General features: G+C 38.2%; 1 protein-coding gene across 9 annotated transcripts in view; it reads right to left on the minus strand.

Moving 5' to 3' along the window:
* The window catches only part of ZNF507 (zinc finger protein 507), a 47,330-nt gene that overhangs the window by 4,567 nt on the left and 27,674 nt on the right, over positions 1-15,089 (minus strand). For all 9 annotated transcript variants that reach the window (XM_082438527.1, XM_082438528.1, XM_082438531.1 and 6 more), the window contains one exon: positions 6-140. In XM_082438527.1, coding sequence (XP_082294653.1) covers positions 6-140 — 135 coding nt within the window. The remainder of the gene's footprint in view (positions 1-5; positions 141-15,089) is intronic.

Below are 15,089 nucleotides of genomic sequence, written 5' to 3' on the forward strand. Positions count from 1 at the left end.
AATACCTGCCACTTTGTGAAATTGCATCATTAATAGCCTTGTTTACTTGTTCATAGTTATAATTTTGGTCACTGGCATGCTTCCACATATGAGACTTCAAAGAAGGAGGATGGCTGCATACATACCCACACAAAGAGCATCTGAAAGATATGAAGTAAATCAGACGATCCCATATCATTTTTAGTAATTACAATGATTCTGTAACAATTATTAAATTTATTCTCCTGAAGACTTATTAGACATCACATTTCACTGAATCTAAGATGCCACTGATTATAAGAGATATTGATTTCAGAGGCTAAAATGTCCTAGGGTGGATATCTCAGAATCAATGAAACAAAGTATTTTACATTATAAAGAATTTATAAGAATCAGGACGAACATCCCAAATTACTTTAGCTATTACAGTATTTGGAAAGATTTCTAATATAGTAATAAGAAAAATCTTTGCTCTATATTATTTAACCACACCCACATACACAAATACACAAAATCAATACTCTATACCACTCTATTTCTTAAAAAAGCAGAAAAGAATTAAATAATTTTCAACATGAACTCTGTGCTAACTTACAGATTCACAGAAAATGTAAGTAGTCCTGAAATGCTTCAACAATTTAGATTTCATAAGTAAAACAGATAATTAATAATCTTAAAGTTTCTATTCAAAATAATAATTGTTTCACATAATTGGGTATACTTTGTAAAATCTGAACTGAATGAAGTAGTTAAAAAAAATTTAACAGACTGGGCTTCCCTGGTGGCGCAGTGGTTGAGAATCCACCTGCCAATGCAGGGGACACGGGTTCGAGCCCAGGTCTGGGGAGATCCCACATGCCACGGAGCACCTGGGCCCGTGAGCCACAACTACTGAGCCTGTGCGTCTGGAGCCTGTGCTCCGCAACAAGAGAGGCCGCGAGAGTGAGAGGCCCGCGCACCACGATGAAGAGTGGCCCCCACTTGCCGCAGCTAGAGAAAGCCCTGGCACAGAAACAAAGACCCAACACAGCCAAAAATAAATATAAAAATAAATAAAAGATTACTATTAAAAAAAAAAAAAAGAAAAAACCAAGGGAAAAAAAATTAAAAAAAAAAATTGACTGTTTTTTACAGCATGTTTAAAGATTACCCACTCTCTCCCCTGCATACAGTTCCTCCTATTATTAACATCTTGCATCAGTGTGGAATATTTGTTACATCTGATGAAACAATATTGATACATTAATGTTAACTAGAGTCTACAGTTTACATTAGGGCTCACTGTGTTGTATAGTTCTATGTATTTTAATAAATGCATTATGCCATGGATCTATCATTATAATATCATGCTGAATAATTTCCCAACCCTAAATATCCTCTGTGCTCCACCTATTCATCTCTCCCTTCCCCCAATCCCTGGGAATCACTGATTCTTTTACTGTCTCCATAGTTTTGCCTTTTCTAGAAAGTCACATAATAGTTGGAATCATACAGTATATAGCCTTTTCAGACTGGTTTCTTTCCCTTTTCCATTTGCATTTAAAGTTCCTCCATGTCTTTTCATGGCTTGAGAGCTCTTTTTTCCCCCTCCTATCACTAAATAATATTCCACTGTATGAATGTACCAGTTTGTTTATCCATTTCTCTACTGAAGGACATCTAGTTGCTTCTAAGTTTTGGCAATTATGAATAAAGCTTCTATTAAACATTTATGTGTGGTTTTCGTGTGAATATAAGTTTTCATCATTTGGGTAAATACCTAAGAGCAGAATTATGTTTATCTTTTTAGGAAACTGAAAACATACTTAATTACAAACTTAACAAAAATCAGGTAAGTTACCTGAACTCTTCTTCACAACAAGACAGTCAGCAGATGAGTAAAAGAACCACTTTGGGATATGCCAGAGCATTCTGTTCTTTTGTTTGTTTGCTTGTTTTGGTGGGGGCGGGGGGCACACCACGCAGCATGTGGGATCTTAGTTCCCCCACCAGAGATCAAACCTGTGCCCCCTGCAGTGGAAGCATGGAGTCTTAACTGCTGGACGTCATGGAAGTCCCAGAACATTCTGTTCTTAGCAAGGTCTATTCTCAGGAGAAATTATTTAACCAGAGCCTAACCTACTGGAGTTTTATCAGAGCATATCTGACCGGAGGGAAGGAAATACCCAACTCCAGCCCACTCCAGCTATCTTGTCCACCAAGGGTTGGGGAGGGAGGGGACTGCAAGTACAGTTCACAGCCCAGACACAAAGGCTTACTAAAAAACTGAGACCTAGTTATGGACTACAGAACATTTCCCCTCCCCCCACTTTTAACAACCACATTTCTAAAGGCCTATCTACAGCAGTGCCTTTTACCCAGTACATCATGCCTGACTATCAAGAAAAAATTACCATACTAAAAGGCAAAAACCAAAGTTGAAGAGACAGAGCAAGCAAAGAAACAAGAGTCAGATATAGCAGGATGATGGAATCATCAGACTGGTGATTTAAAACAATTACGATTAATATCCTAAGACCTCCAATGAATAAAATACACAGCCCGGGAAAACAGATGAGCAATGAAAGCAGAGAGATGGAAATTCTAAGAAAGAACCAAAAAGAAATCAAAGAGATCAGAACCAAAAAGTGATAAAAAATACATAAGAGAAATGAAGAGTGCCTATGATGGGGCCTATTAGTGGACTGGATACATCTAAGGAAAGAATCTCTAAACTTGAGGATATCTCAATAGATAGAAACCTCCAAAACTAGAAAGCAAACAAAAAAAAAGGACTGGAAAAAACAGAACAGAATATACAACCACAAAAGGGACAATTACAAAAGGTGTAATCTATGTGTAATGGGAATACTAGAAGAAGACAGAAAGGAACAGAAGAAATACTTTAAACAATAATGACTAGATTCCACATGCAGGACACAATTAAGAGTCCACATGCTGCAACTAAGGAGCCCACGTGCTGCAACCAACACCCGGTGTAACCAAATAAATAAATAAATAAAAATTAAAAAAAAAAATGAGCAGAAATAAGACCTTCTCAGACAAACAAAAATTGAAGAAATTTGTTGCTAGTAGATCTGTCTTGTAAGAAATGTTAAAGAAGTTCTTTAGAAAGAAGGTAAATGTTATAGATCAAGAAACTTGGGGACTTCCTTGGTGGCACAGTGGTTAAGAATCCGCCTGCCAATGCAGGGGACACGGGTTTGATCTCTGGTCCAGGAAGATCCCACATGCCACAGAGCAACTAAGCCCGTGAGCCACAACTACTGAAGCCCGCGCACCTCCAGCCCATGCTCGGCTACAGAGAAGCCACTGCAATGAGAAGCCCACATACTGCAACGAAGAGCGGCCCCCGCTGGCAAAACTAGAGAAGGTCCACACGCAGCAATGAAAACCCAACTCAGCCAAAAATAAATAAATAAACAAATTAATTAATTAATTAAAAAAAAAAAACTTGGAGCCACACAAAGAAAGGAAAAACATTAGATAAGGTATAAGAAGGATGAAATAAAAGCTTTTATTTATATTTATTTATTAAGTTTTTATTTTTTTAACATCTTTATTGGAGTATAATTGCTTTACAATGGTGTGTTAGTTTCTGCTTTATAACAAAGTGAATCAGCTATACATATACATATATCCCCATATCTCTTCCCTCTTGCATCTCCATCCCTCCCACCCTCCCTATCCCACCCCTCTAGGTGGTCACAAAGCACCAAGCTGATCTCCCTGTGCTATGTGGCTGCTTCCCACTAGCTATCTGTTTTATATTTGGTAGTGTATATATGTCCATGCCACTCTCTCACTTTGTCCCAGCTTACCCTTCCCCCTCCCCGTGTCCTCAAGTCCATTCTCTAGTAGGTCTGCATCTTTACTGCCGTCCTGCCCCTAGGTTCTTCATGACCATTATTTATTTATTTTTTTAAGATTCCATGTATATGTGTTAGCATATGGTATTTGTTTTTCTCTTTCTGACTTCACTTTGTATGACAGACTCTAGGTCCATCCACCTCACTACAAATAACTCAATTTCATTTCTTTTTATGACTGAGTAATATTCCATTGCATATATGTGCCACATCTTCTTTATCCATTCATCTGTCAATGGACACTTAGGTTGCTTCCATGTCCTGGCTATTGTAAATACTGCTGCAATGAACATTGTGGTACATGACTCTTTCTGAATTATGGTTTTCTCAGGGTATATGTCCAGTAGTGGGATTGCTGGGTCGTATGGTAGTTCTATTTTTAGTTTTTTAAGGAACCTCCATACTGTTCTCCATAGTGGCTGTATCAATTTACATTCCCACCAACAGTGCAAGAGGGTTCCCTTTTCTCCACACCCTCTCTAGCATTTATAGTTTGTAGATTTTTTGATGATGGCCATTCTGACTGGTGTGAGGTGATACCTCACTGTAGTTTTGATTTGCATTTCTCTGATGATTAGTGATGTTGAGCATTCTTTCATGTGTTTGCTGGCAATGTGTATATCTTCTTTAGAGAAATGTCTATTTAGGTCTTCTGTCCAGTTTTTGATTGGGTTGTTTGTTTTTTTGATATTGAGCTGCATGAGCTGCTTGTAAATTTTGGAGATTAATCCTTTGTCAGTTGCTTCATTTGCGAATATTTTCTCCCATTCTGAGGGCTGTCTTTTTGTTTTGCTTATAGTTTCCTTTGCTGTGCAAAAGCTTTTAAGTTTCATTAGGTCCCATTTGTTTATTTTTGTTTTTACTTCCATTTCTCTAGGGGGGGGTTAAAAAGGATCTTGCTGTGATTTATGTCATAGAGTGTTCTGCCTATGTTTTCCTCTAAGAGTTTGATAGTGTCTGGCCTTACATTTAGGTCTTTAACCCATTTTGAGTTTATTTTTGTGTATGGTGTTAGGGAGTGTTCTAATTTCATTCTTTTACATGTAGCTGTCCAGTTTTCCCAGCTCCACTTATTGAAGAGGCTCTCTTTTCTCCATTGTATATTCTTGCCTCCTTTATCAAAGATAAGGTGACCATATGTGTGTGGGTTTATCTCTGGGCTTTCTATCCTGTTCCATTGACCTATATTTCTGTTTTGGTGCCAGTACCATACTGTCTTGATAACTGTAGCTTTGTAGTATAGTCTGAAGTCAGGGAGCCTGATTCCTCCAGCTCCGTTTTTCTTTCTCAAGATTGCTTTGGCTATTCAGGGTCTTTTGTGTCTCCATACAAATTGTGAATTTTTTTGCTCTAGTTCTGTGAATAATGCCAGTGGTAGTTTGATAGGGACTGCACTGAATCTGTAGATTAATTTGGGTAGTAGAGTCATTTTCACAATGTTGAGTCTTCCAATCCAAGATCATGGTATACCTCTCCACCTATCTGTATCGTCTTTAATTTCTTTCATCAGTGTCTTATAGTTTTCTGCATACAGGTCTTTTCTCTCCTTAGGTAGGTTTATTCCTAGGTATTTCATTCTTTTTGTTGCAATGGTAAATGGGAGTGTTTCCTTAATTTCACTTTCAGATTTTTCATCATTAGTGTATAGGAATGCAAGAGATTTCTGTGCATTAATTTTGTATCCTGCTACTTTACCAAATTCACTGATTAGCTCTAGTAGTTTTCTGGTAGCATCTTTACGATTCTCTATGTATAGTATCATGTCATCTGCAAACAGTGACTGCTTTACTTCTTTTCTGATTTGGATTCCTTTTATTTCTTTTTCTTCTCTGACTGCTGTGGCTAAAACTTGCAAAACAATGCTGAATAATAGTGGTGAGAGTGGGCAACCTTGTCTTGTTCCTTATCTTAGTGGAAATGGTTTCAGTTTTTCACCATTGAGGATGATGTTGGCTGTGGGTTTGTCATATAAGGCCTTTATTATGCTGAGGTAAGTTCCCTCTATGCCTACTACTTTCTGGAGGGTTTTTATCATAAATGGGTGTTGAATTTTGTCAAAAGCTTTTTCTGCATCTATTGAGATGATCATATGGTTTTTATTCTTCAATTTGTTAATATGGTGTATCACACTGATTGATTTGCGTATATTGAAGAATTCTTGCATTCCTGGGATAAACCCCACTTGATCATGGTGTATGATCCTTTTAATGTGCTGTTGGATTCTCTTTGCTAGTATTTTGTTGAGGAGTTTTGCATCTATGTTCATCAGTGATATTGGCCTGTAGTTTTCTTTCTTTGTGACATCTTTGTCTGGTTTTGGTATCAGGATGATGGTGGCCTCGGAGAATGAGTTTGGGAGTGTTCCTCCCACTGCTATATTTTGGAAGAGTTTGAGAAGGATAGGTGTCAGCTCTTCTCTAAATGTTTGATAGAATTTGCCTGTGAAGCCATCTGGTCCTGGGCTTTGGTTTGTTGGAAGATTTTTAATCACAGTTTCAATTACAGTGCTTGTGATTGGTCTGTTTATATTTTCTAGTTCTTCCTGGTTCAGTCTTGGAAGGTTGTGCTTTTCTAAGAATTTGTCCATTTCTTCTAGGTTGTCCATTTTATTGGCATATAGTTGCTTGTAGTTATCTCTCATGATCCTTTGTATTTCTGCAGTGTCAGTTGTTACTTCTCCTTTTTCATTTCTAATTCTATTGATTTGAGTCTTCTCCCTTTTCCTCTTGATGAGTCTGGCTAATGGTTTATCAGTTTTGTTTATCTTCTCAAAGAACCAGCTTTTAGTTTTATTGATCTTTGCTATCATTTCCTTCATTTGTTTTTCATTTTTTATGATCTGATCTTTATGATTTCTTTCCTTCTGCTAACTTTGGGGATTTTTTGTTCTTCTTTCTCTAATTGCTTTAGGTGTAAGGTTAGGTTGTTTATTTGAGATGTTTCTTGTTTCTTAAGGGAGGATTGTATTGCTATAAACTTCCCTCTTAGGACTGCTTTTGTTGCATCCCATAAGTTTTGGATCATCGTGTTTTCATTGTCATTTGTTTCTAGGTAGTTTTTGATTTCCTCTTTGATCTCTTCAGTGATCTCTTGGTTATTACGTAGTGTATTGTTTAGCCTCCATGTGTTTGCATTGTTTACAGATTATTTTCCTGTAATTGATATCTAGTCTCATAGCGTTGTGGCTAGAAAAGATACTTGATACGATTTCAATTTTCTTAAATTTACCAAGGCTTGATTTGTGACCCAAGATATGATCTATCTTGGAGAATGTTCCATGAGCACTTGAGAAGAAAGTGTATTGTTGTTTTTGGGTGGAATGTCCTATAAATATCAATTAAGTCCATCTTGTTTAATGTATCATTTAAAGTTTGTGTTTCCTTATTTATTTTCATTTTGGATGATCTGTCCATTGGTGAAAGTGGGCTGTTAAAGTCCCCCACTATGACTGTGCTACTGTCGATTTCCCCTTTTATGGCTGTTAGCATTTGCCTTATGTATTGAGGTGCTCCTATGTTGGGTGCATAAATGTTTACAATTGTTATATCTTCTTCTTGGATTGATCCCTTGATCATTATGTAGTGTCCTTCTTTGTCTCTTAATAGTCTTTGTTTTAAAGTCTATTTTGTCTGATAGGAGAAGTGCTACTCCAGCTTTCTTTTGATTTCTATTTGCATGGAGTATCTTTTTCCATCCCCTCACTTTCAGTCTGCATGTGTCCCTAGGTCTGAAGTGAGTCTCTTGTAGACAGCATATATACGGGTCTTGTTTTTGTATCCATTCAGCCAGTCTATGTCTTTTGGTTGGAGCATTTAATCCATGTACATTTAAGGTAATTATCACTATGTATGTTCCTATTATCATTTTCTTAATTATTTTGGGTTTGTTATTGTAGGTCTTTTCCTTCTCTTGTGTTTCCTGCCTAGAGAAGTTCCTTTAGTATTTGCTGTAAAGCTGGTTTGGTGGTGCTGAATTCTCTTAGCTTTGGTTGTCTGTAAAGGTTTTCATTTCTCCATCAAATCTGAATGAGATCCTTGCTGGGTAGAGTAATCTTGGTTGTAGGTTTTTTCCCTTTCATCACTTTAAATATGTCCTGCCACTCCCTTCTTGCTTGCAGAGTTTTTGCTGAAAGATCAGCTGTTAACCTTATGGGGATTCCCTTGTATGTTATTTGCTGTTTTTCCCTTGCTGCTTTTAGTATTTTTTTCCTTGTGTTTAATTTTTGATAGTTTGACTAATATGTGTCTTGGCGTGTTTCTCCTTCGATTTATCCTGTATGGGACTCTGTGCTTCCTGGACTTGATTAACTATTTCCTTTCCCATATTAGGGAAGTTTTCAACTGTAATCTCTTCAAATATTTTCTCAGTCCCTTTCTTCTCTTCTTCTTCTGGGACCCCTATAATTCGAATGTTGGTGCATTTAATATTGTCCCAGAGGTCTCTGAGACTGTCCTCAATTCTTTTCATTCTTTTTTCTTTATTCTGCTCTGCAGTAGTTATTTCCACTATTTTATCTTCCAGGTCACTTATCCATTCTTCTGCCTCAGTTATTCTGCTATTGATCCCTTCTAGAGAATTTTAAATTTCATTTATTGTGCTGTTCATCATTGTTTGTTTGCTCTTTAGTTCTTCTAGGTCCTTGTTAAAAGTTTCTTGTATTTTCTCCATTCTATTTCCAAGATTTTGGATCATTTTTACTATCATTATTCTGGATTCTTTTTCAGGTAGACTGACTATTTCCTCTTCATTTGTTAGGTCTGGTGGGTTTTTACCTTGCTCCTTCATCTGCTGTGTGTTTCTCTGTCTTCTCATTTTGCTTAACTTACTGTGTTTGGGGTCCCCTTTTCGCAGGCTGCAGGTTCGTAGTTCACATTGTTTTTCGAGTCTGCCCCCAGTGGCTAAGGTTGGTTCAGTGGGTTGTGTAGGCTTCCTGGTGGAAGGGACTAGTGCCTGTGTTCTGGTGGATGAGGCTGGAACTTGTCTTTCTGGTGGGCAGGTCTGCGTCTGGTGGTGTGTTTTGGGGTGTCTGTGACCTTATTATGATTTTACGCAGCCTCTCTGCTAATGGGTGGGGTTGTGTTCCTGTCTTGCTAGTTGTTTGGCATAGGATGTCCAGCACTGTAGCTTGCTGGTTGCTGAGTGGAGCTGGGTCTTGGCGTTGAGATGGAGATCTCTGGGAGATTTTCGCCGGTTGGTATCATGTGGAGTTGGGAGGTCTCTGGTGGACCAATGTCCTGAACTTGGCTCTCCTGCCTCAGAGGCACAGCCCTGACACCTGGCCGGAGCACCAAGACCCTGTCATCCACACGGCTCAGAATAAAAGGGAGAAAAAAAAGGAAGAAGAAAAAAATAAAATAAAATAAAATAAAGTTATTAAAATAAAAAATAAAAAATTATTAAAAATTTAAAAATAAAAAAAAAATGAAAGAAAGAAAGAGGAGAGCAACCAAACCAAAAAATAAATTCACCAATGATAACAAGCACTAAAAACTATAAAACAAACAAAAAAACTGGACAGACAGAACCCTAGGACAACTGGTAAAAGCAAAGCTATACAGACAAAATCACACACAGAAGCATACACAAACACACTCACAAAAAGAGAAAAAGGGAACAAAAAATATATATTGTTGCTCCCAAAGTCCACTGCCTCAATTTGGGATGACTCGTTGTCTATTCAGTTATTCCACAGATGCAGGGTATATCAAGTTGATTGTGGAGATTTAATCCACTGCTCCTGAGGCTGCTAGGAGAGATTTCCCTTTCTCTTCTTTGTTTGCACAGCTCCTGGGGTTCAGCTTTGGATTTGGCCCCGTCTCTGTGTGTAGGTCGCCTGAGGGCATCTGTTCCCGCTCAGAGAGGACGGGGTTGAAGGAGCAGCTGATTTGGGGGCTCTGGCTCACTCAGGCCGGGGGGAGGGAGGGGTACGGAATACGGGGCGAGCCTGTGGCGGCAGAGGCCAGCCTGACGTTGCAACAGCCTGAGGCGCCATGTGTTCTCCCGGGGAAGTTGTCCCTGGATCACGGGGCCCTGGCAGCGGCAGGCTGCACAGGCTCCTGGGATGGGAGGTGTGGATAGTGACCTGTGCTTGCACACAGGCTTCTTGGTGGCTGCAGCGGCAGCTTTAGTGTCTCATGCCCGTCTCTGGGGTCCGCGCTGATAGCCACGGCTCGCGCCCGTCTCTGGAGCTTGTTTAAGTGGCGCTCTTAATCCCCTCTCCTCGCGCACCAGGAAACAAAGAGGCAAGAAAAAGTCTCTTGCCTCTTCGGCAGCTCCAGACCTTTTCCCGGACTCCCTCCTGGCTAGCTGTGGCGCACTAGCCCCCTTCAGGCTGTGTTCACGCAGCCAACCCCAGTCCTCTCCCTGTGATCCGACCTCTGAAGCCAGAGCCTCAGCTCCCAGCCCTGACCCGTCCTGGCGGGTGAGCAGACAAGCCTCTTGGGCTGGTGAGAGCTGGCTGGCACTGATCCTCTGTGTGGGAATCTCTCTGCTTTGCCGTCCGCACCCCTGTTGCTGCGCTCTCCTCCGTGGCTCCAAAGCTTCCCCCCTCCGCCACCCACAGTCTCTGCCTGCAAAGGAGATTCCTAGTGTGTGGAAACCTTTCCTCCTTCACAGCTCCCTCCCACTGGTGCAGGTCCCATCCCTATTCTTTTGTCTCTGTTTTCTCTTTTTTCTTTTACCCTACCCAGGTACGTGGGGGAGTTTCTTGCCTTTTGGAAGGTCTGACGTCTTCTGCCAGTGTTCAGTAGGTGTTCTGTAGGGGTTGTTCCACATGTAGATGTATTTCTGATGTATCTGTGGGGAGGAAGGTGATCTCCCATCTTACTCTTCCATCATCTTGAAGCTCCTCTCTCCCATTTCTTTCAGATTTTTTTTTTTTTAATGTGGACCATTTTTAAAGTCTTTATTGAACTTGTTACAATATTGCTTCTGTTTTATGTTTTGGTTTTTTGGCCAGGAGGCATGTGGGATCTTAGCTCCCCGACCAGGGATCGAACCCGCACCCCCTGCATTGGAAGGCGAAGTCTTAAACACTGGACCACCAGGGAAGTCCCTATTTTTAATTAATCTGAGAGATAACAGTTTGTTCAAAATAATAATGGCAACAACTTATCCGATTATGTATGCTTATGTATGATTATGTATGTGCACACACACACGCTTATGTATAAGTGAAATGAATGAAAGAAGTGATGCAAGGGATGGAAGAGAAGAATTAGGTTATTTTATTATAATGTACCTGGACTACCCATGAAGCCAGTATGTTGTTACTTGAAGGTGGATTTTGATTAGCTTTAAATGTATACGCCAAATGCTAGGGAAACCATTAATAAAAAGTTAAAATGAAGTATACCTGATATGCTAAGAACGGAGAGAAAATGGAATCATATAACATGCTCAGTGAAAACCACAAAAGGCAGAAAAGGAGTAGAAAAAAATAGAACAAAGAACAATAGAAAACAGTAATAAATATGGTAGCTATAAATTCAGCTATATCAATCATTTTAAATGTCAATGGTCTAAATACACCAATTAAAAGATGGAGATTGTCAGAGTGAATAAAGAACAAGACCCAAGTATATGTTGTCTATAAGAAACCCACTTTATAAAGACACATATCAGTGAAAAGTAAATGGATTGACATAGATATACCACATTAACACTCTTCAAAAGAAAGCAGGAATAGCTATATTCATTTCAGACAGAGCAGGCTTGAGAGTAAGGGAAGTTATCAGGGGAAAAAAGGTGCATTACATAATGACAAAGGGGTCATTTCTCCAAGAAGGCATAATGATCCTTAGCATGAATGTGTCTAACAATAGAGTGTAAAAATATGTAAGGCAAAACACTGACAGAACTTCAAGGAGAAATAAATGAACTACTATTGTATTTAGAGTATTAAACACCCCTCTATCAGGAATGGACAGATCCAGCAGGCAGAAAAATCAGTAAGGACATATCTGAACTCACCCCCATCAATCAACTGGATATAATAGACATCTACAGACTACTTCATTCAACAACAGCAGAATACACATTCTGCTCAAACACACATGAAATATTCACCAAGATAGACCACATTCTGGGCCACAAAACACACCTTAACAGATTTAAAAGAATAGAAATCATGCAGTGTCTGCTCTCAGACCAAAATGAAACTAGAAATCCATAACAGAAGGATAATTGGAAAATCTCAAAATACTTGGAGATTAAACAACACACTTATACATAACACATGGGTCAAGGAAGAAATCACACAAAAAAATTTACAATATTTTGAACTAATAAAAATACAACTTATCAAAATGTGTGGGATGTACCAAAAGCAGTGCTTGGAGAGAAATTTGTAGCATTAAATGCATGTATTAGAAAAGAAGAAAGATCTAAAATCAATCATCTAAGTCTCTACCTTAGTAAACTAGAAAAAAAGAGCAAATTAAATCCAAAGTCAGTAGAAGAAAAGAAATAATAAAAATTAGAGCAGAAATCAATGAAATTGAAATCAGGAAATCAACAGAGAATATCAACAAAATCAAAATCTGGTTCTTTGAAAAGAACAATAAAATCAGTAAGTCAGCAAGTAAACAGGATACTTAAGAAAAAAGAGGGACAAAAATTACTAGTACCAGAAATGAAAGAGGGGACATCACTATAAACCCCACAGACACTAAAAGGATAATCAAGGAATAATATGAACAAGTCTGCACCCACAAATTTGATAACCTACATGAAATGGACCAATTCCTTGAAAGACACAATCTGCCAAAACTCACACAAGAAGAAACAGACAATCTGAAGAGGGCTGTATCTATTAAAGAAATTGAATCAGGTCCAAAACAGGAAGTTCCAGGTCCAGATGGGTTCACTGGTGGATTCTACCAGACATTTAGGAAGAAATTATACCAATTCTCTACAATTTCTTTCAGAATATAGGAGCAGAGGCAATACTTCCTAACTCATTCTATGAGGCCAGCATTACTCTAATACCAAAACTACACAAAGACATTACAAGAAAAAAAAAGAAAAACCTATAGCCCAATAGCTTTCATGAACATAGATGCAAAATCCTTAATGAAATATCAGTAAATTGAATCCAACAATTCATAAAGAATTATATACCATAACCAAGTGTAATTTATCCCAGGTATGCTTGTTCAACATTTGAAAATCAATCAACATAATCATCACATTAACAGGTAAAGAAAAAACATACTAAACACATCAACAGAAGCAGAAAAAGCATTTGACAAAATCCAACACTCGTTCATGACAGAAACTCTCAGCAAACTAGGAACAGAGGGGAATTTCCTCAAATGGACAAAGAATATCTACAGTAAATCTATAGGTAACATCATACTTGATAAGAAACTAGAAGCTTTCCTGGTAAGTTTAGGAATGAAGCACAGATGTCCTCCCTCACCATTCCTTTTCAACATCATAACTGAAGTCTTAGCTAAATATATATATACTTTTTTGTTCACAGATGATATGACTGTCTACGCAGAAAATCTGAAAGAATACACCAAAACACTCCTGGAACTAATAAGCGATTATAGCAAGGTTGCAGGACACAAGGTTAATATACAGAAGTCAACTGCTTTCCTATGTTCCAGCCATGAACAAGTGGTATTTGAAATTAAAACATAATACCATTTACATTAGCAGTCCTGAAAATGAAGTACTTGGGTATAAAACTAATAAAATATGTACAACGTCTATATGAGGAAAACTACAAAACCCTGATAAATCAAAGAAGAACTATAAATGTGGAGAGATTCTATATTCATGGATAGGAAGACTCAATATTGTCAAGATGTCAGTTCTTCCCAACTTGATCTACAGATTCAATATGATTCCAATAAAAATCCCAGCAAGTTATTTTGTGGATACTGACAAGCCATTTCTAAAGTTTATATGGATAGGCAAAAGATTCAGAATAGCCAACACAATATTGAAGGAGAAGGACAAAGTTGAAGGTGTGACACTACACATCCATGGAATCAGTAAAAGATCAGTGGTCACCAGGGTTTGGGCCACTGAAGGGGAATGAATAGGTGGGATTCAGGGGATTTTTAGGGCAGTGAAACTACTCTGTATGATACTATAATACTGTAATGGTAGATACATGTCATTATAAATTTGTTCAAATGCATATAGTGTACAGCACCAAGAGTGAACCCTAATATAAACTACAGACTTAGGATGATAATGATGTGTAAATATTGGCTCATCGATTCTAATAAATGGCCTACTCTGGTGGGGAATGCTGATAATGGGGGAGGCTATGGATGTGTGGGGCAGAGAGTATATAGGAAATCTTTGTACTTCTGCTCAATACTGCAATGAACCTAAATTGCCTCTAAAAAACAGCCTATTAAAAAGAGTTGACAGTTGGGACTTCCCTGGCGGTCCAGTGGTTAAGACTCCGCGCTTCCACTGCAGGGTTTGATCTCTGGTCAGGGAACTAAGATCCTGCACGCCGCGTGGTGTGGCCAAAAAAAAAAAAAAAAAAAAAAGTCATTGAGAACATAGAACACAGCCCATAAGCTGTGATGTTTGCACCAGTATATGTTCATTCTTTTAGGAAACAGAGAAAGAAGAAAAAGAAATGAGATACCAATTTTTTTTTCTAAAGGCCTACCATTCCAGTGGCTGAAGTCAATAGAGTAGCCAGCTTCTTTGTATTTAAATTAGCTTGAACCTTTAAAAGTTCCAGAGAGTTAAAAAAGGCTTTCAAAGTCTTTCTATGAAGTTAGAATAACACTGATACTAAAATTTGGCAAGGGCAGCAGAAAAAAGAAAACTACACACCAATCTCACTTATGACTATCAATGCAGATATACTGAATAAAATGCTGGCAAACAGAATCTTCCAGTACATTAAAACAATAATAATACCATGAAGAAGGGACACTTATTTTAGGAATACAGAGAACTTAATATTAGGAAAAGTATTATTATAATTCACTATTTGAAAGGATCAGAAGAGAAAAGTCATATTTTCACTGTTGTCACTGAAAGTGAATCTAAAGAAATTCAGTATCCATCTTAACAAAACGTTTTATTATGGAAATCTTTAAGCAAAAAACTAAAGTAGGAAAGAATAATGAATCTCCACCACCCTGCTCCAATAATTATCGACATTCTGCCAGTCTTGTTTCATGTATTCCCCCAACTTAAATTTCCCTGATTTTTGCAGAAATGTCTTATTTGAATGAGGCTCCAAACAAGATCTATACA

This window comes from Balaenoptera physalus (genome assembly GCF_965194825.1).
Source record: "Balaenoptera physalus genome assembly, chromosome: 19".
NCBI classification, from domain to species: Eukaryota; Metazoa; Chordata; class Mammalia; order Artiodactyla; family Balaenopteridae; genus Balaenoptera; species Balaenoptera physalus.